The sequence below is a fragment of the Sitodiplosis mosellana genome, unplaced genomic scaffold (genome assembly GCF_009176505.1).
Source record: "Sitodiplosis mosellana isolate CC-2019 unplaced genomic scaffold, AAFC_SMos_1.0 Smas_scaffold_38, whole genome shotgun sequence".
Taxonomy (NCBI): Eukaryota; Metazoa; Arthropoda; class Insecta; order Diptera; family Cecidomyiidae; genus Sitodiplosis; species Sitodiplosis mosellana.
Genome location: NW_022595280.1, coordinates 1,820,793 through 1,844,808, shown reverse-complemented (window position 1 = coordinate 1,844,808; position 24,016 = coordinate 1,820,793). Strand labels below are relative to the sequence as shown.

General features: G+C 36.8%; 2 protein-coding genes across 5 annotated transcripts; one reads left to right on the top strand and one right to left on the bottom strand.

The window, feature by feature from the left end:
- Positions 1–338: 338 nt before the first annotated feature.
- Positions 339–15,409, bottom strand: LOC129569523 (glutamate receptor-interacting protein 1). Of its 3 annotated transcripts, none has more exons than XM_055448387.1 (13): positions 14,837–15,409; positions 13,743–14,681; positions 7,858–7,980; positions 5,665–5,868; positions 5,527–5,598; positions 5,324–5,442; positions 4,950–5,236; positions 4,627–4,790; positions 2,935–3,021; positions 1,875–2,865; positions 1,428–1,750; positions 916–1,235; positions 339–785 (listed from the first exon to the last, which is right to left on the bottom strand). In XM_055448387.1, exons 2-13 carry the CDS (start codon positions 13,921–13,923, stop codon positions 675–677), a joined length of 2,982 nt encoding a protein of 993 aa, XP_055304362.1. In that variant the 5' UTR covers positions 13,924–14,681; positions 14,837–15,409; the 3' UTR covers positions 339–674. The 3 variants fall into 3 exon arrangements, with proteins under 3 accessions (XP_055304362.1, XP_055304363.1, XP_055304361.1); XM_055448388.1 differs by having other exon boundaries at positions 13,743–13,861; positions 13,953–15,002; XM_055448386.1 differs by having other exon boundaries at positions 14,815–15,002.
- LOC129569525 (transmembrane protein 145-like) lies at positions 686–23,890 on the top strand. Of its 2 annotated transcripts, none has more exons than XM_055448396.1 (6): positions 686–5,254; positions 20,715–20,864; positions 21,071–21,824; positions 22,016–22,422; positions 22,550–22,825; positions 23,046–23,890. In XM_055448396.1, the coding sequence occupies exons 1-6, from the start codon at positions 5,243–5,245 to the stop codon at positions 23,748–23,750; spliced, it is 2,304 nt and encodes a 767-aa protein (XP_055304371.1). In that variant the 5' UTR covers positions 686–5,242; the 3' UTR covers positions 23,751–23,890. The 2 variants fall into 2 exon arrangements, with proteins under 2 accessions (XP_055304371.1, XP_055304370.1); XM_055448395.1 differs by lacking the exon at positions 686–5,254 and adding an exon at positions 19,967–20,559.
- The last annotated feature ends 126 nt before the right edge of the window (positions 23,891–24,016 follow it).

The following is a 24,016-nucleotide window of genomic DNA, read 5'->3' as shown; positions in this document are numbered from 1 at the left end:
ATTTTTCACCTTATTTTTATTATTATATTTTCACTACCTTTATTTCAAGAAAATGCACAAAAAATAACCAAAAGTACCTACGGACAACGCAGGCCAACGGTACGGAAAAGTTCGGGATTACCAATGTAATTCTTTTTATTGACCGTTAGCAACACTCAATTGACTGTTGTGTGTCATAACTTTCAAGCAGAGCGTGTTTTGAGCTGACTTTAACAGCACTAACTAACGTCAGCTGCTGCAATCACCTGCTTGATGTATTAATTTAGCTTTTTCTGAAAAATAATATTTATTTTTTTCATTTTTTAATAGTCGGAAAATAGTTTTAAAAGAAGATGAGATAAAGAATGTAATTCTTTTTATTATATATAGATTTCCACACATCCATTAATCTTATAATATTCATACTTAAATACATAGAATTTGGCCACTCGGATTTACGTTAATAATAATAGAAGTAAACGACATTATTCTAATACTTATTTTGTCCTAATTTTACGGTTGGTGATGTTCAGTAATATTCGTTCATCACCGAAAGGATTTTTAACGACTCTAAGAATATATGAGTTGATTAATATAAACACATTGAGTTGTAACTTTAATGTTACTCGCAATTCGAACTTCGAACAAAATCTCCACTAACTAAACACGAACATTAATTCGATTTATTCTTTAATTTATTCACTAGAAATGGGTCTTTGAACTATCAACTCAATTTTATCTCCGGCACTGGCGATCAATGGCACTGTTAAACAACAATCGAAATCTTTGGTTTTCGTATCGTTCACCTGAAGAAAAAAATGTAAACGTGGTTTATCATCATTAGTTTGAATAATTGTTCGATTCAAACATTATTTTAAAAAATGATTTTAAAAATGCTCAAATTTTTTGATTCACCAAAAATCCCAACAAATTCACCTGCACAATTCGGTCAAAGGGTTTTAAAAGGCCAACGGTATCAGCTGGTCCTCCGCTTCGGATGCGATTTATATAAACTCCTCGTTCGTACAAACCATCCGATACAGAGAATCCATAATCGTCATAAACTTTGTCTTTGTAAAGTGTCACATGGAATGAGCTGAATCGGGTTCCATCTTCTTTGCTGGAATTTGAAACGATATCGACGTTGTGTCCATTAATACCGTTGCCATAGATCGGAGTTCGTGGTCTTCGTTGCACTTTTGCATAAACCGCTTGTGGACTCATATCGCTATGTAACACGTATTGATTTTCGTAATCTGCAAAAGAGATTCAGAACTTATTATTCAAATTCTACGGTACTCCTCTTGAGGAACAGTTTAAAGATCAAATATTTCAACTAATTTTTGTTATTTGAGTCTCCTTTTTTTTAATTTTTCTTTCCATTTACTTTCTTATTTAGTTTAGTTGAAATGTTCATTTTTGCTGAATCAATTAGAATGAGGACCTACCGTTGATATTCCGTGATATTTTTAAATCCACAATATTTCCAAGGTTTTGAAGTAATTTTGTAGCATGTGACAATGGCTTTCCTTGTACACTTTCTCCATTAATAGCCAATAAACAATCACCCACATTAATTTGACGTGAATTCTCTGCGATTCCCCCATCCAAGACAGCACTGATCAAGATGGGTTTGTTTACATCTTCACTGCCAGATAGAGTGATACCCAAAGGACCACCGTTAATCTCTAGGCGCACATTTACGACCAATTGATGCGTTCCATACGTAGAGTTGTGAATATCCATTGGAGGTGGCATCGAAGAGTCAAAACTGGAGAGAAAAGAAAAGAATTTAAAACTTTCGAATTCTTTGGAAAAATTCACTTCTTTTTCTTCATTTTCATCCTAGAAAGGGGAAGACTTGTCTTTTTTTCTTCTTCCCAGTAATCTCTTACCTTTCACGATAATCCAAGTCATACGGAACGCTATTATTGTACTCATCCTCCGCCAACTCGGTCGTCAAACTGTTTGTATTATCATTGGCTGCTGTTCGTCCAACGCATGGTGGTTCGCTGTTTTTGCATAGGAACGGATGTCTCATTGTGGCACTGGTAAATGGCGTTGTTTGTCTCGATTTGTCTTGATCTTTGACATGATAGTAATCGGGCTGACAGCTTTTTGCTTTCATTGTGTTGGTAAGCGGTGACGTTTTTTCAAACGTAACATTTTTCCCTTCGAGATACTTTCCAACCGTTCCCGATCCATAGATGTTGTAGTCATTTTTCGAGCTTCCACTGCCATTGCTGTAAATCCCATTGAATCGTTGTTGTGCGTCAAAAAGGAAATCTGGCAGTGAATTGCGATTGATTGTAAGCGTTGTAAATTCCTTTGTACGGTCTTTGAGTAGTGCATCCACATTATAGTGCTGCAATTGCTGGGAATCAACAGCAAGTAAAATGTCACCGGCACGTAATGAACCACTCCGATGTGCTGGACTGCCGCATTTCACCTCGGAAATAATGAATGATCCATGTGCGGTGGCATTTACTGTTATGCCCAAGCCATTTTTATTCACTTTGGCCAATTTTACATTGAAAACGCCTTGCGATGGAATTACCGAGTCGAACATATCGAATTCGATCTCGAGTTCAACCCAATAAGGCGATGGAACCTGGTAGGTATTAATCGCATTACTACTGCCTCCGTTGTCACCCAAAATCTGACGAATCGTATTTGCATCCAAGCTGTACAGCTTATTAATGGATAGCAATCGATCGCCCACTTGAATGCATCCCGAGCGGTCGGCCGCTGAATCAGGTATAATGTGGGCTATCGCATAGCCTTGACCGATTTTTGTGCCGATAATTATACCCGAACCCTGGCTACAATCAAGCATCACTTGTGTCGTTTCCGCATGGCACAAACCAGCATTCGCATATAGTGGGCCTGTCAAATATAAATATTTGAAATGAATTGAACACCTTGGATACTTTCATTTGTTTTTAAAATACTTACTTGAACTCGATCCAGATGGTCCGACCGAACCTTTACGAATATATCGCTTGTGTTTAGGGGTCTTCCTTGAATCAAGCGTAGTATAGCCTGAAATGAAATCAAGAATTCGAAATCATTTAAACAAATATGAATATTGAAATTCTGTGAAAAATTCCTACAATGCAAAAAAATTTACTCATTAGCATAAGCAAATCATTTGTCATTCAGATGTTGAAGAAGAAACAACCGAATTCTCATTTGAATCGAAGGAAATTGGCCATTATCCGCAATTTTAGTACCGTTTGCTGAAATTAAGTGCTGCAATCGCTACGCGATTTCGTCGTTTTTAATTGAGTGTGAACGAAAACTGTGAAATTCACCATAAAAAAAGTCTGGTACGTATGGTAAAACTCAAAACCAAAATAATGCTACGCCAGAACAAACAAGCGTAAACAGAAGCGAAAAAAAATCGGTGTAAAAATAAAAGCGAACAAGAGAAAAAAACGACAACAACACTTTTGGATGCGTAGCATTCGGGCTCGCTAACGCACTTTGTAGCATAATTTATGGGGAGAATATTTTTAGACTGATTGATATAGTGTGTGACAGCTGGTGCGCTGCAATGTTCACCGATCGTTAGCGTAGATTTTGAGGCGAGAGGAAAAGTAGTAAGGAAGGTTTTTTTCTTTTACGGAAAGAAAGATGCAAAAAGAAATGGTCAAAATTAGAGTGGCTCCACAAAGATGTGACATGTGATTTGTACAAAAGCGTTGAGGAAGTTGCGAAATTGATTCACCGAACATGTTCTCCTTTCATCGGGTATCACATTTCAAAGCGCCAATTTGCGTAAATGTCGCTATCAATAAGTGGGCGTGGTGACGTTTTTTCCTCTGTTTTACTTTCACTTTGATTAAATTTCGTTTCATTCTGAACTTTGTTCTAGCCATCTATTTTTCAAATCGACGGAATTTATTATCGGTGACAGGACTCCAAAATCCCTCTCACTCGCTTCCAAATTGGTTCTGTTCGCTGGAACATTCGAGATCACTGCACTTTTTGTGCATTTTCCAAAATAGATGCATCTATCTTCACCATTGATGACTGGGATTTGAAAGGTGCTTTGTTTTCTTTTGATTAAACTTTTTTTCCCTGTTTTTCGACGCTATTTTTACAATGACACGCACCACAATGTAATACATGAAGTGAAGACGGTTTGTCGTTTTCTAAAAAATCACGTTTGAATATGTAAATGTAAAAGCAAGTATTTATGAGTTCTTACAACGGGACACGTGCTGACTTCATGAATAATCTCGATGAAGCCATTTTAATGGCATTATGAAAGCATACGTTATGGCATCGTTGTCGTCAATCAAGTTTGGCTTTCACTTTTCATGATTCCAATCATATGTTTCGTTGAATGATTGCACTTTTATCACTAATGAAAGTTCTATTCATGACTTGTGAGTGATTCGTTTGAGTGCATTTACTGAATCATGCGCCCCGGTCACATTGAACAGATGGCAAGCGAAGTGCTCATAAAAACCGTTTAATATGGTAACGTAATTTTTTTTTTAAATGAACCGTATAATTGATGGCCATCGATTCATTGTCATTTTAACAAGCAATAACTCTATTCACTTGCTTTCCTGTTCGATTTGTTTACAAACGTGTCGGGGTTTTATTGCCGTATAAAATGTCAATGAATTTTATTACCTTTTCGTTGAATTGCATGCACTGGCAAAATTTGAAGCTGTGTGAAACCACGATCCGATGGTCCATTTAAGAAAGACATCACATCTTCGGGCGTGTAACTTGTGTTTTCGATGATTGTTTCGTCGATTGAGAGGATTTGGTCACCCACTGAAAGTGCGCCACACCTAAAGAAATTCGAAAAATTTTCGTGTTTTAGCAAAGAATTTCGGATTCGTTCATTTCTATTCAATTTGTCATCTCTTCTTTTCATTTTTTTATGTTTTTTTTTTGTTTTTTTCCTTCACATTTGGCCATATGTCTGACGTAAATAATCTCGAACTTACCGATCAGCGATGCTCGCCGGCAATATGCTCGCAATGAAAACGCCAGCTGGACAAATATCGTTTTTTGTGTCCATTGTGCTGGCCTGTAAATTGGAATAGTTGCTAAGGATGATGCCAAGTTTTTCGTTCATCGGACGCTCAATTTCGATGAGCAACGGACCCAACGAGAACTCAACACTCTGCATGACTGACACATCGTACTCGATTGTTAAATTCGTCAAACCCGATGCATGGCCACACTTTAAAATTTGCTGCGCTTCCAACAGTGACTTGTTTATGAGGGAAATCTGGCAATGGTTCAAATGGTTAGTCGAACTCTTTTTTTTCTAAATTCAAAATTGAATTCTGAGGAAGAGTCAGTTTTTCACACTTACATTGTCAACGCGAAGCAATCGATCACCGGGTTTAATGCGATTTACTTTAAATACTGGTCCGTGTGGCCGAACATTTGTCACAATCAGCGGGAAATTTTCTCCACCACGTAGAGTCAAGCCTTTTGGTGCCGAAAATTAAGAAGAAAAAACACAAATAAATAACGTGTTAAACTTTCATTTCACTTTATCATCATCCTTCTTACCAAGACATCCGTTCTCTCGTTCCACCGTGATTTGAGCCAACTTTGTCGTCACACAAACACTATTCTGTGAAACTACCAAAAAAAAAAGATTTCTTCAACACTTCTTCCCTTTTTTCTTACACTTTGCGATGGACTCACTGTATTCTGGCAGACAATATTCAATTTCAACAACAGCTGGCTGATCTCCGCTCAGCAGCAAATTGAGAACGTGATTATTTGTCAACCCGATCGTTGAAATGCCGTCTATTTGGTGAATTCGATCTCCTGGTGCAAGAAAGTCGGCGGCTGGTCCAAGCGTGTTTAGTGCACTGATAATCGGCGGGTATGATAAATCTAAACGCTCTGGGGTTTTTAATAAAGAAAGAAAAAATTGAAGAAAAGTTTTGACAAATTCGAGAAAAAAAAACGTTTGAGAAAAAAACGGTCTATTTTTGTTGATTTTATGGCACTTCAAAGATATATCAACTTGAGGCAAATGAATGCAACGAATCTTCTGATATATCACTTCAACGATTTTCACTTTGATCCAATTACTATTTTCATCTATCAAAGGCTTTGTTTACTGTATTTTATGAGCGTATATTTGGAGGAATGCTTTTTTCGATGGACTAAGAAAAAGTGCTTTTTGGAAAGCCAAAAATGATTTTGAGAAATGAAAGGTGTTAAATGAAATAAGAACAAGGAAAATTAAAGCAAAACGATAGAAAGTGAAACATGATCTTATTTCATATGTTGATGGGTACAATTTTAACGTATCTTTGCGCATCGAACACACATTTTTGGCCTGAAGTTGTGTTGTTGAAGTTTAGTTAAAATTAGAAATAATTCGTTTTACTTCCCCGTTCGAGGCGACGAAGTAGTTTTTTCAGTAACTTAGTATTGGTACTCCCACTGCAAGTTCTGCTTTTTACCAGTGTTCTCAATTTTTCTCTCTTTCTAAAAATTTGAAGCAATTCTTCTTTTCTTTTTATTCACACCGCACCTCATCGCTTCGTAGAAAATCATTGATTTGCAGTTTGTTTAATAAAAACATGCAGCCAAAATCAAATGATATACAATGTATGTACAACGAATCAAATAAAATTAAAGTCTTGGAACATTTTCAAATGGGTTTATTTTGACTTGATTTTCGAGGAGGTCAAGTGATATATGTCCCATATTTTCATAGTGTGCCTGCAAAATGACTGTCTGAATTCATGCCGTAAAATTATATTCTTTGCAACAGCAATTTTAAAAGAAACACATACATTTTAGTTCTGAACAATCTTTCGACGACCAATTCGATTTATTTCAATGCCAAATCATCCAACATTTAAAATAAAATTGCCGAAACCGAGAAAAATAAGTTCAAATGGTGATTGTGGTATTCCATTCAGAAATCGTCGCATTTGAAATCAATAAATGTCATCGGTCAATTGGTCTGCTCGAAATGGATTCACACGACATTGAAACGAGCGCAAAATTACTATGCGAAATGTGTGTAATGGGTTGCGTAGGCGTGAGAGTATCTAAGGCACAAATGACGTGTCCGAGCAGATCGAAATAAAAACGGAAAGTGCTTCTATCCCAAATATCATTTGGCAGCGCTGAGCGCTCTCTTCTCAAGTTAATGTTTTAACACCGTGCAAAAGAAAACGTGTAAAGTTGTTTTTTTTTCGGACGATGGCGAAAAGAACTCGTGTAAATATCAAATATCTAAACGGTTACGCCGAATTTTCTTCTCATTTTCTTTTCACTTTTTTTAATATTGCTCAGAGATTTTGTCTATGATTTTGCTAAGCCGAAGAAAAAACCAACCATCAGACAGCCTATTCATTTCGATTTTATTGTTTGAGTCATAAAAGTCATTGCAAACTAAAAGCGAATCTTTTATCCGACAATAAAACAACGAAGAAGAAAACTGTTCAAGTCACACGCACACACTCTCTTCGGTTTTATTATTTATAGCGTAATTATATCGTTGCAAACAGTGTTGATATTGATATATTTGGCGCCAAAGCTGTCGACTCGATGGGCTAACCATTGCTATTATAGTATGGCAGTTTATGTTGATTTACAAGTCTCGCCTAGATTTGGGGATCATCATGTATCATGTATCATGTAGGAAGTGCAATTGAAATGATGTTGATGAACATATCTAACGTCAATTAACGAAAAAATATGATACGATATGTATCTATGCTAGCTCTCGACGAAAATAACGGAACCCCCTTTTTTATTCATATTAAATGTATTTCCTTTTGAAGCCCATTCCTAAGACTGAAATGCATTTTCATTTGAAGACGCGAATTATGTTCTTAAAGATGAGCATTTTTATTGAAGATCACTTACCAAGAAAAACGATTCCCATCGCTTGAGCATTTTCTCGCGGCAACGAAATGGTTGCATATGTTGTTCCACGGTCGGCCGCCAAGCCTGAATCCTCTGACTGTGCTGGAGACATCGCTCGTTCGCCTAAAAATGAGAAAAAATATTAACACATTTAAATTCTCACAACTTTGAAGATTCTTCAAATTGAAAATATATGATTTTCAGTAACAAAAGTGATTTCAATGTAAATAATAATTTTGCTATGTAAATGATTTGAATTGAATGATATTATTCTCACTGAAATCGAATAAAAGTCGTGATATTTCTCATATTATTCTCATTTCATCCGATCATTTTTCGTTACATCGTCTGAGAAATCATTGTGAAGAATTAGATTTTTTTCTCATGCACCAAAGTGAAGAAGTCCCCGAAAATCGTCCGTTTTATGAATACGCACTGTTCATTCGCTTAGATCTTAGGCGGCGCGCAAATTAGAGCGTTACCGGATATTCATTTGATTTATTATGTTGAATGGCTAAATTACGGTATCGGGCCGATTTGAAATGATTCAACACAAAAATAGCGTTTGTACCGAGGCAATATGCTCAAGTCTGGTTTTTCTTTCGACAGAAGAAGAAGCGCGCGCGGTATATTGTTGTGTTTGTGGTTACGTTTCATTAAATTCGTACGCCTTACTGTGTTCATCGTTGCCGCTTTAATCTGTCGTCCATTAAAACCATAACACAATTTTCCGCACTCAGAAAAACCCAATTTGCACAACATAAACATGCAATTTGGCCACACAACGATCACACATCCTTGTGCCGTAAGCTGTGAAGCAAATTGAAGGCGACACACGATTTTTGAAATACCTTATTAAATCAGGTGCATTACAGTTTTTGGACGCAAGTCGTAATTTTGCCCGAAAACCGGCGTGCGTTATTTTTAGGCATCGTTGCACATTGCGTTCACGCACTCTCTCTGGTTTTTTGGAGAGTGATCTTGTTGAGTCTAACCAAATATTACATTTCATAATTCAATTAGTGTCAGTCAAAGTGACTGAAGACGAGCGTGGAGGAGATGAGAAAAAAAGAGCAAACCACATCGGCAAATGGAGCGTTTATTTCGCAACCAGTGACACTAAGTAAACCGCGTTAAATTTAGACTTTTGGTGTGCAAATGAATTTCCGATGCGTACCAGAACACCGAAACAACAACAGCAGTCCGAGTGTGTGCTAGGATTGCTCATGCCACTCATGTCATATTCAATTGTGCGGATGAGCGTAGTATTGAGGCTTTAGTTTCTGTCATCTGCCAAAAGCCGAGACGATTTCCATTCTTGAAAAATGGTTGCACGCATTTCGTGACAGCGACGAAAGAGCACCATTTCGTTAGTGAAAAATTGAGGAAAAAAAGGTCTTGAAACAAATGCCATTTTTAATGTGCAATTCCCCTTTTCGTTTCTGTCTGAAATCGACGATCTTTGGTTTATTTTTAATTTTCCATGGAAAATGCGACACAGTACATCGATCGTAAGGAGAGGAAAAAAAATGGTTACGTAAAGAAAGAATATCCGTTGGGAGAAACTTCAAACGATCGAATAAATTAAATGTTACATTAAAAGTTTTGCATAATATAAGACGCCAAATAAAACCAGATTTTCGTTACAAACAACAACAAAAGCAACAATAACAGAACGAACCGAAGAGTGGGAAAAAACAGCGAAATCAGAGTGAATCCAATTACAAATTAATCAAAATAACAGCAAATAAACGCACGCAGTATTCCCCATACGCTGTTGTTGGTTAGTTGGTACACGATTGCGGGGCCGTGTACAATTTCGAAACAGAAACTGTGCATTTGGCATTTTAATTCATGTGCTCCATATGTGTTTGACCCAATAACTGAATCAACGCTGTCTCTCTCACACAAATCTATGTTCGTTCCGTTCAATCTCATTAATTCGTTACGCATTGAGTGCGGTTAGTTATTAAATTGTTCGTTTCATTTGCGTTCCATTTGGAATTTCTGATTTTTTTTTTGCAGTCAAAGTCAACTTGATGTTCAATATGCTCTCCTTTTTTTTTCACTCGGCTGTATATCGGTTAATACGCTGCGTTTTTAATTACAATGTATCAACCATATTTTATCTAAATTTATTTCGGTGCGAGTTGCAGTTGGAAGATTAGGTATTTTTTCCTTTCTAAAATTTAGTGGCGATGATTGAATTATGCGAACAACAGATTTATACAAACGATTTCATTCATACCAAAGGACTGTGATGCTCTAGTGCTTGGACAACATGAATTGAAACAAAAACAGGCAACATTCGTATGTACGCAATATGTGAACACATATAAAAATGTCAACAACCTCATGTCAGCTGCATCTTTTCAATGGTAATCCGTATTCATTGATGCAAATGCGCGTGTATGTTGTATTGCACATTGCATCGTAAGCCACATGGATTTGGTCGAGTCATGCGCGCGAACACACAGCCAATCGTCTCGTGTGGTGGTGTGTTTTCGTAAGATTAGATCACAAACACCAGAAGCCCGAAGTCTAAATTGAGATTTCATCGCTTCATTCTCAGTCGATAAGAACGGTTTTAACAAGAAATTTGCTCAATCTGACTCGATTTCATCACATTTCAACAAATTTTTCTTCTGATGTTCGAGAGAAAAAAAAAACGAATAAAAATTCTATCACAAAAAAAAAAGAGTTCAACATTTTGATTAGAATTTTAATTATTTGCAGTCAGAACCGAAAAAAAGCCACTCATCGTTGGTATTTATGACGGTGATTTATGTGGATGAGATTTGTGTAAATTGTTTCTGTTTGCTCGTTATCGGCGTGTATCTTTGCATTTTTGTCAAGCAATCATAAAATGAAACGAATAAGCATGTGATTTGAGAGCATTGGAAAACGGAGCAGCCGCAACCAATAAAATGTCGTGTCGTCGTTGTCGATGAAAAATCCACGGAAAACATTGTCGTTAATTTTTCGGAATAAATTGCCTGCTCTCACACCACACACACACACATATATATATCTCCATGAAGATTACACCGTAAACTATCACTTATGATGAAATTTATACGTATGCGAGAGAGAAAGAGCCTTGGAACACGCCATTCATTCGCTTCGCTCGGCAACATGTAATTTCAATTAAGTTATTTTTTGTCGCTACTGCTGTTTTTACACTTCATTTTAATTTCCTTGGTTCTGTCGGTTTTTGCCATTTCCTCTATCTGCGCATCGCATAGCATCATCTGTTGCCTCGCTTTGGTGCGAGCATACATATTATATGCATTTTCCAGCTAAGCACAGCCAACCATGCAGTTCATAAATTCAACATCCACGGTGTTGTTTGTTATGGAATTCCTTTTTGTTCCACCATTCCACTTGCCTTCCACACACATCTTGATGGCATAATGTGTGCGGCATGCACTCTGTACGCATAATTTAATGTATATTTCAAGAGGGTTGATGACGTGCCTCTTTCTTTTTCTCCTACTACTGTTGCTGCCTCATACAAATAGGTTCATTTGTTTTGAACCATTTCTTTGTTTGGTATTTCATTTGGAGTTTTCGTTTTACTCGGGGACGTGCGAGAGCGCGCGCGTCCTTTCAAGACGAGAAAACAGTCGTTATTATTAGAGATAAGTACATTTGTCACATATGTAAACTGAAGTTGTCATTCACTGTATTTGCGTACGATTTTTTATGGTATTCCGTTTTCGCATTTGTTGCTGTCTGTCACAATTAGTATGTTTGCCCAGCATGAACTTTGAACCGTCTGTCGCTTTGCATCGAAAATATAAATCATTTGGTGTGTTTTGACAGCAAATGCACAATCACAACCGACAAAAAAAATGTATATACGACCAATTCCCGATCGAAATGCATCGTTATGTGTGGTTTTAGGGAGAAATTTCATTTTTCTCATGCTGTGCCACTGTGTGTACTAAGCAAACACTCCTTAAATCTCATCACTGTTTCTGGGATCGTTTCATTAGCAGCTGTTTGTTTATGTAGAAAAAATTATGGGAACTACGCATCTGATCAAGGTTAAGCTTTATTTTTATTGAAACTCAATGGATTAATCAAAGGAACACAGTAGAACAAATAGTGGAAAAAACAGTTCCGTTTAATGGAGAGTTGATTTTGAAATTTCATTTTATGCTCTATTGTTTTTGGGCGAGAATTAGAACATCGATATTACGAATGTCGATCATTGAAAATGAATTAAGTCGAAAGTAATCATTCAAATCGATCCGTCATTCACTCAATTGTATACATCATTTGTGACGCAGTTCAACTATGGACTGATTGTGTACAATATCGCTGAGTTACACATGTAAAATGCCCACGCAATAAATATTTTCGCTCAACCGAAATAGGAACCAATTAACGATAAAATCCCATGCAAGGAATTCCAAATACGCCCGTTGTCGACACATTTTTTTTCCTCTGTCCACCACATGCATCAATGTGGATCGATTCTATCGCATAATTACGACAAACATTTACCATATCCCCCCGACTCGATAAAAGAGCTCGAATATTGCCTCGTAATAGCAATTAAGGCTTGATGGATCGCGATGGAAAATCATGTGGGTTGCACTCAATAAATATGGACAAATTTACGATATTGATACATATTTGACAGACCATAAGCTATATTCTAATGAAAATTGCCTGTCATTTTAAACAAAAACGACGAAAACTCCATTTTCGACTTTTGAGAATTTGAATAATTTTGCATTTTATGCATGACGAAAAATCAATTAAATGAAACAACAATTTTTGAACGTAAAATGGAAATGTCTCTCGTCGAGAGTCTTCCTATTGTTTGGGAATAGAGACAATTTACAAATATATAGCGAATGGTTTTCATGACTCATATATTCAGACAGACGGTATCGATTTTCCTCCCATATCATACAATCTGTCGCTGTGTTGTCCAATCTCGTTTGTTGAAACGAAGCCAAGTAGCTCTCAAGTGGATATTGCTGATATAATTTATTCGCATGGAAAATTCATATTTTCGTATACTTTGCGATGCGTTGGCTTTCTTATACGTTCTTCTATTGTGCAGCTGCAGTCCAGTAAAAATGAACCGAATAATTGAATCGAATATCAGAATCGAATCAAAGTGGCAGTAATTGTGATCGAGTTGTCCGAACAGAAACGCCATTTAATTGGGAGTGCAATCAAGAAGCAGCAAGATGTTGCACATCAATTTCATTAATGAATCGAATAAATTTCAATTGAATATACATCTCAAAGAAGATCTCTTCAAAGATAGAATATAAGAACCCTTCTTTTTGGAACCCGAAGAAACCTCTTTGTGCTTCAACTTTCACAATATTTACTGTTTCACTGGAAACGGTTGTCAATTTTAATTCGCTTCACGCATTTTCGATTGTGTGATCGGCTGAACGTGTACAAGTACGCACATCGATTCGGTTTTTCGCCCATAATTCAATTAATTTATCCGTTCGATCCAATTGAATTTACAACTTTATTTTTAATTTTTGATCCGTCGATGCGAATAAACTTGATAGAATGCTGAAGTCATGGCCATGCCTCTATATCAATTGAACGATACGATTTATGTGTTGACACTGGTGAAGGGTGCGAGAGCAACTCTTGCTGAGATATTTCAATTGAAATGCAATAAAATTGAGCGGTTACGAGCCGCATGGTGCGGTACGCAAACGAACAACAAACGACGAGTGAGGAAATGTGTTTCTCGCACGCGAATTCGAACAGCGACCGCTATTAACCCATACGTCGTCGTTTTGTTTATAAAATTAAAACGGCAACGGAACAAAAAAAAGTGTGGTGAAAAATTGGTTGGAATTTGTGAATTTATCTTTGAAAATGTCTACTCCACTTACCCGACACTGTTGTAGACGAATTGGTTGTTGTAGTATCAGCTTTTGCGTCATTGGCTTTGTTTAGACTAGACGATTTGCCAGGCACGCAGCTGATTGTGGACGTTGATCCGCCGCTACTGCTGCTGGCATTGTTGTTATTGTTGTTATTATTATTACTCTTTTTCGATTTAAAAAGTTTCATTTTTTATGGCACTTAATGAAATCACGTACTTGAAAAGTCTTCTTTTTTTTACTCGTGCATGTTGCGATTGTTTGAAAATTCCTTTTTCTTCACCACTTCTGAATTGATTGTGGGGACTTTTCTTAATCTAAAACCACTTTTATTTTTGATACACTTTGTTTGCGCAGTTTCGAATTCACTTGATCATTTTCAATGTGTGCATTGCGAGCGGCGAAAGTGAGAGAGGATGGAACAGTCGTTTGGACGAAACCCAAATCTTGACTGTCATAATTGTTGATGAATTTATGTTGTCGCGATCGTTGCTACATCACACGTTGTGTGTGACATCTGTTATGCAATCGATCAAAATCGTAATTTTTCAACTGAACTAAAATAGCCGATTGCCATACATTGTGTTGAAACTGTGAATATTGTCGTCGATTTTGTTGTTTTCATAAACTTGACTCTCAAAAGAAAAAGTTACTTGATCATATTGAGATTTGAACGAAATTAAATCTGTTCGCCCATTTTTCACAACCTGAAGATCGCCAACCGAATTTTTTTTATTCACTATTACATTTACACTCAATCAAAACAAAAATTCGAATCTCGCTGCGTGTGTGCTTTATGTTTATTTTTCCAATTTTGCGCACGCTCCGCCGTCTAAATTTTTTTCCATCGTTCAATTCGAAAAATCAGATCAACGGTAGAAAGTAGACTGTGTGCTATTGAAAAACAGGGCCAGATTCAACGACAGTTTTCGATGTATTTTGATAAAACTAAACGAAAAAAAAAACGACAAAATGAAAATCAGATCTCTCCTCTCTCTCTCTCTTGTTTCTCTGAAGTGTTTTTCACTAAAGAAAGAAAGAAGAAAAAGAAAAGAACACAACCGAGGAAAATACGAATTACATTAATCTATTTTCAGACGTACGACCACATCAACAACCGACAATCTCGACGGAATCACGCTTACGATGGCGTTGCCGAGAGTCTCTTCTCATTTTTTCGGTTTTGTGAGAGTAAAAAAGCGAAAACGCTATTTCGAATGATTTTATTTACAAACTGATGCCGACGACAGTTTTAGTGAGACTAACCGCACAATCGATTCACTAAAGACTCACAACCGCCAAAAGTCTACTCAAGGCGAACGAAGGCGGCGAGAAATCAACAATTTTAATGCACAACACATATACACGCACGAGCACATACATAGTCATATTGTACATATACGAGCACCGTGCATAGAATAGCAGAGAAACTGAATTTGATCCGGAGTGGAAACTGCATGCACAGGCACACACACTCGGGACTCTGCATATGAACGAACTGTCATACTTTTCGTATGCTTTCCTTTTTTTCTGCATCAAAATCAGTTCAGTTGACAAACTTAGAAGAGCCCTAATTAATCATCTTTGTTTGTTATTGTTTTTTCAATGTCCGAATAGCGAACAGTGGGGTGATTCATATGTCACAACCGAAATTAGTTTGAACCTCAAACTGACTGAAATATTGTACAGTGTACATGGACACGCTACTATGAATCATAAATCGTAGTAAGATTGACCATCCTTTTGCATGACAAATTAACTAAGTAATTGAATAATTGCTCAAACTTAATTGTAACAGCCATTACAATGTGTGTATTCACCTTGAATCAAATTTAGACGCGTCTACGATAACTATTTTATATCGAAAACTTTTGGAAGAGCGCACCAAGTGCGTCTGTAAATAGGTCTTGGTAACCAACGGAACAACTGTTTAAATATTATCGTGATAAAATATTCCATTGGTTTCGCCCCCTAACCACGCCGAGGTTAACCTTTTAGGAGGTAGTTCCTTTTCATTTCCACATTTAAATTACTTTGGAGAGAATTTGATCATTTGTAAAATTGAAATTTTGAATCAACACTAGAAAATAAAAAGGAACCGTTCTTGGTTAGTATTGGATAGTGTTAGTAAATGTGAATGAAGAAAAACATAGATTGTTTAACGTTTTAGCATTTCTTATGCATTTTCTACATTTTATTCTATATATTGGTGCATTGCTTAATTCAATTGAACAATGATTTCTTTGGAATGAAATAAGTAAGTAATTCAACAAGTTTTTCAAGATGAAGTTAAACTTGTGTTCAGGTGATAATGATAGGAAAAGATCCGAAGCATCTGTGAAAGCTGTGTAGACGAATAAGGTGAAGCATTTCTTGGCGACTTATCTGAATCAATTCCAGCGATGTTTCGGCCGATGTTATTTGTTGGGCACATTGGACACCACCTTTGTGACCACTTTTAGACTTGTGGCTCGTTTTCCACGGGAACGATCGTGCATCGGGTCGATTAGTTGCGTCATAGTATTTCTAAGCCCACTATAAATGATGCGTTGACGGGCCATTTTCGTTGCTTTCGAACGTTCGAATGAAACTAAACGTTCAACCCTTTCATCGTTAACGCGCATTTCGAAACAATCAATTTCAACCTGAAAAAGAAAAATTTACTATGAATTTAATTGACTATTTTCGCATTCACTGAAATCATCGGTTACGTTTGAAGTCGTTGAAGTGGGCAATTGATCACCAGATTTTTGACCGACAGCAAGCGTTTCATTCATGTTTGTACTGGTTTGTAATGTCTTAAGGCGGTTTTCAACGGATGTTGCGCGCAGCTATATAGAAAAATACAATTTTTCATCTGGTGTCGAAAATTCATAATCATAAAAGGTAAGAATCAGGTAAGAACCTTTTCGAAGTGATTGATAACGAATGTGCACATTTCAACCATTCCATCAATTTGCTGATGATTTTCGTTTGAGCTCGTGTGCATCGGCATCTTATTCATTTTTGCGCTCTTTTTTCCAACATTGAAATACTCAAATTTGGAATCATTGTAGCCAGAATCCACATCAAATACGTTTTCATCGGACATGATCAAAAGCTGCGAATTTTGCAAAGTGAAATGAAGAGAAAGGGAATACAAATATATCTCTGTGTGCGTATGTGGATAATGAGAAGAATAATGAAGAAAACGCTAATTCTAATGTGGTGGGGCTAATTATATAGTGTTCTCTAATAATGTCTTATGCTGTCCAGCCACACGTTGCATTGGGGAATTATAATATCCGATTAAGCGAAAATTAGATGAAAAATAAATGCAAACGAAAGCAAAGGCTGTGTAAGAAGCGAATGAGAAAAATCAACAACAATCTTATGCATAACAGCAACCGTTTCAGTGGTGAGCGAATAAATGCTAAGCGAATGAGCCAAGACTAGATAGTTTGATCCGATATTTGCATTCGATAATCTGGCACATTTCGGATAAATTCACCGACCGTTTAAGGTTATGTTAATCTTTATTTACATCACACATGGCACCAATTGTGTTGTGTGAATAATTGAATTGGTTTTAGTCGTTATCAATTGTGATGTCCTTCATTGATGAACGAACGCGAACGTTTCGAAAAATAACCGCTTTTAATTAACATTTAACGTTCATATTGAGGTGTTGTTTTAAATTCATTTTCAATTTTAGTAAGCTTAATTGAAGTTGATGGTTTTTTGAACCAGACTTTTGAAGTCGGATACCACACTTCTCACGGCGTCTATGAATAACAATTCCCGGAATCGGCTTAGCAGAGAAAGTAAAAAATCTCATTGAAAACATGAAACTCGTGGCATTTCTGTGGAAAATCCGTTTTCGTGTCGCTTGTGTTGCCTGTCTAACCTTTTAGCCACCGGGTGAATCTTGTTATGACAACAAATGATTCATATTTTACGAGTGTGGCACGACGTGGCAAATATGCAGCCAGAATACACAATATGACTCGCTGTCGACATGATATCACTAGACCGTTACGAAGAAAATAACAACAACAACGACGAAAACATTAAATTTGCATGAGTTCGACTTCACGCATCTTTTTCGATGGAATCAAACAATAAAAACATTGCTTTGAACTTATTAACATGCGAGTCAAGCGAAAAAAAGTCTTTAAATGCATATCAATTTCATTGATGAAAAATAGAAAAAAAAAAATAAATAAATGGTATTCAAATAGATCGACCCAGAGCATTGAATGCGTAATTTATGGGGCTCGTGGCTTTGCTACCAATAAATAATAAAACAAATTGCAGTGTGTGTCTATTTTATTAAATTACCATTCGTTCAATTGGTTTTAGTTTTTATTGCTTCCACAATCGGTTCAGTTTGTGAGCAATGGAAACATTTAAAAACTAACAAGAAAAAAATCATAACAAAACGTATACATTTGATGTATCCCAAATGAAATCACGAAAAATCTGAAGAAAAAATACACTTCTCCTTGAATAAAACGCATAACTTCTGCTTGATTTGACTCGGAAATTGGATTTTCACTCGGGAAGTGTGTTAGAGAAGTATGCCATTAAATGCTCACATATCGATAGAGAGGGAGAGAGAGAGAGAGAGAGAGAAAGAGTAGCATACTTAAAACCTTGAGCGCATTTCGTTTGTACTATTGCTTTTTTATGTGTAAATATCGTTGTCGACAAAATCGACAAATTTTCCCGTCTTCGATGCTTCGCTCATTCTCTCTCTCTCATCTGCTCGTTTTCCTCACATTGTAAACATTGTTTGATGCGAGCAAGAGACTGGCTGAGTGAGTAAGTGAATGAGAGTGAGCATTTCAATACGTTTGATGTATTTTTTTCATATTATTTTTATTTGGCTTTGTTTCTGCTTTAATGGCTATGCATAATTACCGAGGATTGTTCCAGTCGACAGACGAACATTTGTCTGTTGAAACAACAACACACAGAAGCCCCAACGTATTTTTCTCGACTCAATGCAATAATAGCAAATGAAGAATGAAAACAATATAAATTTAAAGAACGGTTCAAGAGACAAAATAAGAACATGTATGAATAAAAAAAGGAGATATATGCCGACGCGAGTAGGGAAGAGAAACGTGCACGTTCTTCTTTAGCCGAACGGCGTCATATATTGTGTTGTGTGTGTGTGCATGTTCTGCATGTTGGTTTTTGTTCCGCATTTGGACAGTGCGTTGAAACGCATGTTTATTATAGCGATGCAATCTGACAGCAACATACGGTGACATGTCGCTGGTTCAGTAGATCGTGCGTCTATGCCATATTAATATTAATTCAGACACGCTCAAATCCAATCGTAAATATCGTCTGAGAGCCACTGTGCGCCGTACTTTTTCTTTTGAAAACTGTTTTCGCTTAATCTCTCAATTTTACGAATATGCTGAATTATTGGAAAGACACATTTCTAGGCGCGAACACGCGCGTGCTCTTCCGTTGACGCAAAGTCGTAAATTTTGCAATTGTTTTCCTTTTCTCCCGTCGACTCGTGGCCAACGGTATTTATTAATGAAATCTCCTCATAAATTTGCATTCATACGTTGGTCTCTCTTTTTCGTTACTTTATTGCATTTTTCACGCTGGCGTTGCTGCTGCGTGCAAGAATGCTGTTCGTTTTGTTATTATACGTCGAGAAAAATAGACTCAATCGAACGACCAAACAACCGACCGACCGACCTAACAAATACAATAGAGGTCAAAGTTAACGGGAATCGATAACATCGAATATTCAAAAACGAAAATTCCTTCAATGTTCAAGGGCATCATGTCATCCCATTGCCCGTACCTAAATTGGGCCTTCCACGAATAAATTTTCGGAAAATGTTCCAATTTCCCAAGAACAACATAGTTTGTATTGAGTAAATAAATATTGAATACATAATAACTCATTGAAAACTTGTGTCCACCTTTTTGTCATGAGTTATGGCGGGTAATCAATGGCTAAAGAAAAATACAAAACGGAAATTTCCTCGTCATTATTCTCGTCAATTGCTCTGCAGAATGAAGTGAAAAACAGTGGCTAATTTGAAGTGTCGGAAGGAATTTGGCTGGTTCATTAGCCTGGCTATTATTGCAGCTGTTTGCACGCAATCTGTTTGGGTAATCCTACCGAAATAAAGTGTTTATTGAACTTTTTGGCTTGAAATGAATGAAAAGTTTATTATCATTTATTTATTTTTTGGCTTGACGCACATGCAATCAATGCATCCATACAATCGATCCGACCACGACAAACTCCACCTAATGGACTAATGGGCATGGTGTGTATACGTGTTGTTGTTGCTGCTGTTGTTTTGACTTTTTTCCACGATATTCTATTGTTTGGGGTTTCATTTGTGTCATAGCAACCAGCCAATTCAATAGTTTACATACTGTTCTATCGATTTTACTGATTTTCAAATCTGGTTTCATCGTGAAAGAACGTAAAACAATTTTACTCCGTTGGAAAAAAACATGCTGGATACGTGATAATTATCGAATTTTATTTCGAAAAAAAAGTAACTAGCTCTTGATCATTCATTAATTTATTGTGTACGGTGTAAATTAAATAGCACCTCTCTCGTTGAATTGAATCGAAGTGACATTTTACGGGTGTTAATCGATTTTGTGACATTTCAAATACCTCAACCACACTCAATGTTCGACTCTTCGATGGGTTCTTGATGTAGTGAAATTTAGTGACAAAATCGTTATGTTCATTTTAAAAGCGGTGATTTTTGGATTCATTACGCTGTGCATTTTAACACTTTCAAAAATTTGCCATGCAAAATACGTGAACGGACATCTGCAAACACTTGAAGTATGTAACACTTTCCTTTTGCGTATAATCCATATTTCATGGGAAAATTTCATGAAAAAAAACATTCATTGATTAATCATTTCATTGATCATCCATTTTTCATGAGTTGCAAACTGGTTTTCACTAGCCGAAGAAATTTCTTTAATTAAATTCAGGACTGGTCATTTTTGGCACGTTTTTGCTTTATTTCGGGACGTGGACAATATGAGTACGAAATCGAATTTGACCGAAGACTCGGTGAACCTCAACTTTTACTCTACTATGATGACAAAACGCAATGGCCTTCTGTCTACAAAAGTGATAAGGTAATTTCGGTGTATTGGCGTGTAATACGCCGTAATTTTATTCTATCGAAATTATTTCGATATGATAGCATGATTTTTTTTTCTACATGCTTCTCACTTTCAAATGATTTGATAAATAATCATATCATGATACATTACAAATTCCATGTAGTATATGACAATTAATAATTGATAACCATTTATTCTTCGATTTTTTTTTCATTTAGACTTGCCGTGAGAAACTCAGCGTGCTAAGTAGAATAGATAATCAAATTGTAACTTTATCAGCACGTTCTCCAGATAGTAGGACATCAGGATGTACAATTTTACCGAAAAATTCACAAAAACAGCCCATACCAGCTCCTGCAACCACACTGACACCGATCGAATTGACCACATTGCCAGAGAATGAAAGTGAAATTGCTGCAACTGAAACCATTTTCGATAAGTTTTTACGACGAACCACAGTCCTTCCGACGGGTCATCGACAGGTAAAATCACTGGACAACATTACCGAAGAAATTCAGGACAATGAGTTTAGCGAATCAATGGAGACATTCAATGAAACCGAAGTTTTTAACAGCACATCACAGCATGGATCACGTAAAAATGGTGGTGGTCTCTATTACAAACACGATGTTGGCTTGGAAAATGTACTCGAAAACACAACTGAATACAAAGTCGATGTTGAGGAACTATTTGAACCACAGAAGAAAAGTGAACGCATTGACTATGATGATAATTCATTGGATGAAAGACAACCACGCTCCAATCCTACGCTGAGTTTTCGACCAAATCGAGAAACGTACATCGTTCGATGTCATAATACAGGCACTTTCATTAGCTCGAGAGAACGGTGGTGGTTCATCGCAGTCGCGAATTGTGGCAATAACAAGGGACTCGACATAAAATATCGATTCAGAATGACCAACGGCAACACGGGCGACTTTTGGCATGAACACTTTTCTGCGGATGAAAGGCGTAAGCTTTAATTCTTTTTAATTTTACTGGTTTTTCTTCTGGATTTTGGTGAGGTGTTTGAAAAAAAAGCAAGATTTTTTAAAAATATTTATTTACTCTTTCTTCTTCTTCTTCTTCTTTATAAAACTTCATCGAATTTGTTGTTGCGAATTATTCAAAAATAATTTGTTTTTCCATTACTTTCTTCACAGTCATTCCACCGATTTTGCTGTGTCAATTCATCGTCTATTCTTTTCTGGTCGTTGCCCTGTTTTTCTGTACAATTGAATTGAAATCCATGCATTTATACCATTGCACGTATCGTTTGTTTGCCTTCAGTTTGATGATGCAGTATATTGGCATAGTGATCTTAGGCATCGCTTGGATTCGCTACGGTATGACTGGACTCGGACCTCACACCACTATCGGTGGCTTATTGCTGGGCGTAGCTGAAATTGCATTCTTGCTCTTACTGCTGCTAATGGCCAAAGGATACACCATAACCAGAGCCCGCCTTTCAAGCTGCTCAATTGTCAAACTCACCATTTTTATCAACACTTATATCGTGGCTTATATCATTCTGTACATCTATCAAGCAGAAGCCTTTGATCCGGGAGAGGTGTGTGCTAATTCTTTTATTTTCAATCAGAATCGTTTTTAACTGATTTTACCGGTCAAAGATCTTCACTATGTTCACTATGAACATTTCATGCATATTACATTTTATCCTTAACTTTTTCTCTAAGGTATTGAATTTGTACGAGTCTCCTGCTGGATTTGGATTATCACTTCTGCGTTGTGTTTCGTGGTGTGTCTTTATGATCTCAACTGCAGCTACGATTCGTAAATATCCTGAAAAGAGCTCGTTCTATTATCCATTCGGTCTGCTTGGATCGTGTTGGATTTTGGGCGGACCCTTTCTCACACTCATTGGGATTGGCATCCTCGACGCTTGGGTGAGAGAAAGTGTGATGTATCTCACATTCGCAATGCTGGCATTCATGGGTCATTCGACATTTTTGGTGAGTTCTACCGCTTAGTTCTCACATGTTTCGTTTTATTTTAAATTTTTTTCATTTTATTGTTTCTAATTTTGTATTTATTTTGTTATTTTGAAAATATGAAAATGTTCATGAATCGTCAAGTGAGTTTTATTTTGTGTTTTCATTTCATTCAATAAAAAATTTCGAAGAGAAAATCCGGAGATGAGTGAAGAAATTCTTCTTTTATTTCCTTTTTCAGTGGATAACCTGGCCATCGCGAGCAAATAAGAGTTTCCCATACCACGTGAAAACGAATCACATTGGAATTGCATCGGAAGATGATGATGGAGCTGATTACCCACGTCACACTTATGAGCCAACGCATGTGGATCAAAATATTATAATTCCCCTATCACGACGCACGGAAGAGCTCATCAATGGCATCTACGGGCAGTACATGTACGATCAACCGCGAACAGGTTCAAATGCACACAGCCACGCATCGTTTCCCGAAGATCCACACGCTCCGGCCGAAATTTTGTCATCGAAACAACTACAGAATGAGATCTATGAAGCTGACACTGAACGCCGTTTTTCAGCTTATTGCCAAAAACCTGCGTTTTGTGGCGGTGATGTTTCACAACCGCAATCGTGCACAATGGTCGATGATTATGATGAAAACGATTCTGGTCACCCATCCCTAGATCAAAGTGGAAGTCCATCAAACAACACGACTAAATCGATCTCGGACGGTGAATCACCGGTTAAAGATTTGCAAAAATATTGCACAGAAAGCGCCAAAGCCAATCAATTTGTTGAGGACGAGCAGAAAGCAGCGCCCAATAAAATTATTTTAGAGCCCATTGAAAAGTCCATAAAAAACATGAAATTACCGGCTATAGTTCCTCGACACTTATTCGCTGCTAAGAAAGAGAAGAGCGATGAAAACCCTGAATTGGCCTAAGTCACACACGATTTTCATTTGAAATCGTTTGCTTTAAGTTTCAATATTTTCTTTATATATCCTACTGAGTTGATTTTGGATATGTTAAAAACATTTGTGTTTGAGATGAGTTCGAATAAAGTATTTTTTCAAATGGAAAACGAACCCATTTTTGAGTAGTTCAAAATGAAAATTAATGATAATAAATAAGGCGTGAATTTGCTATTTCAAGAAGCACAAAAATGGTTGAGGAAGTATCTTTGAATTGAGAAGAATCAACTGTCACT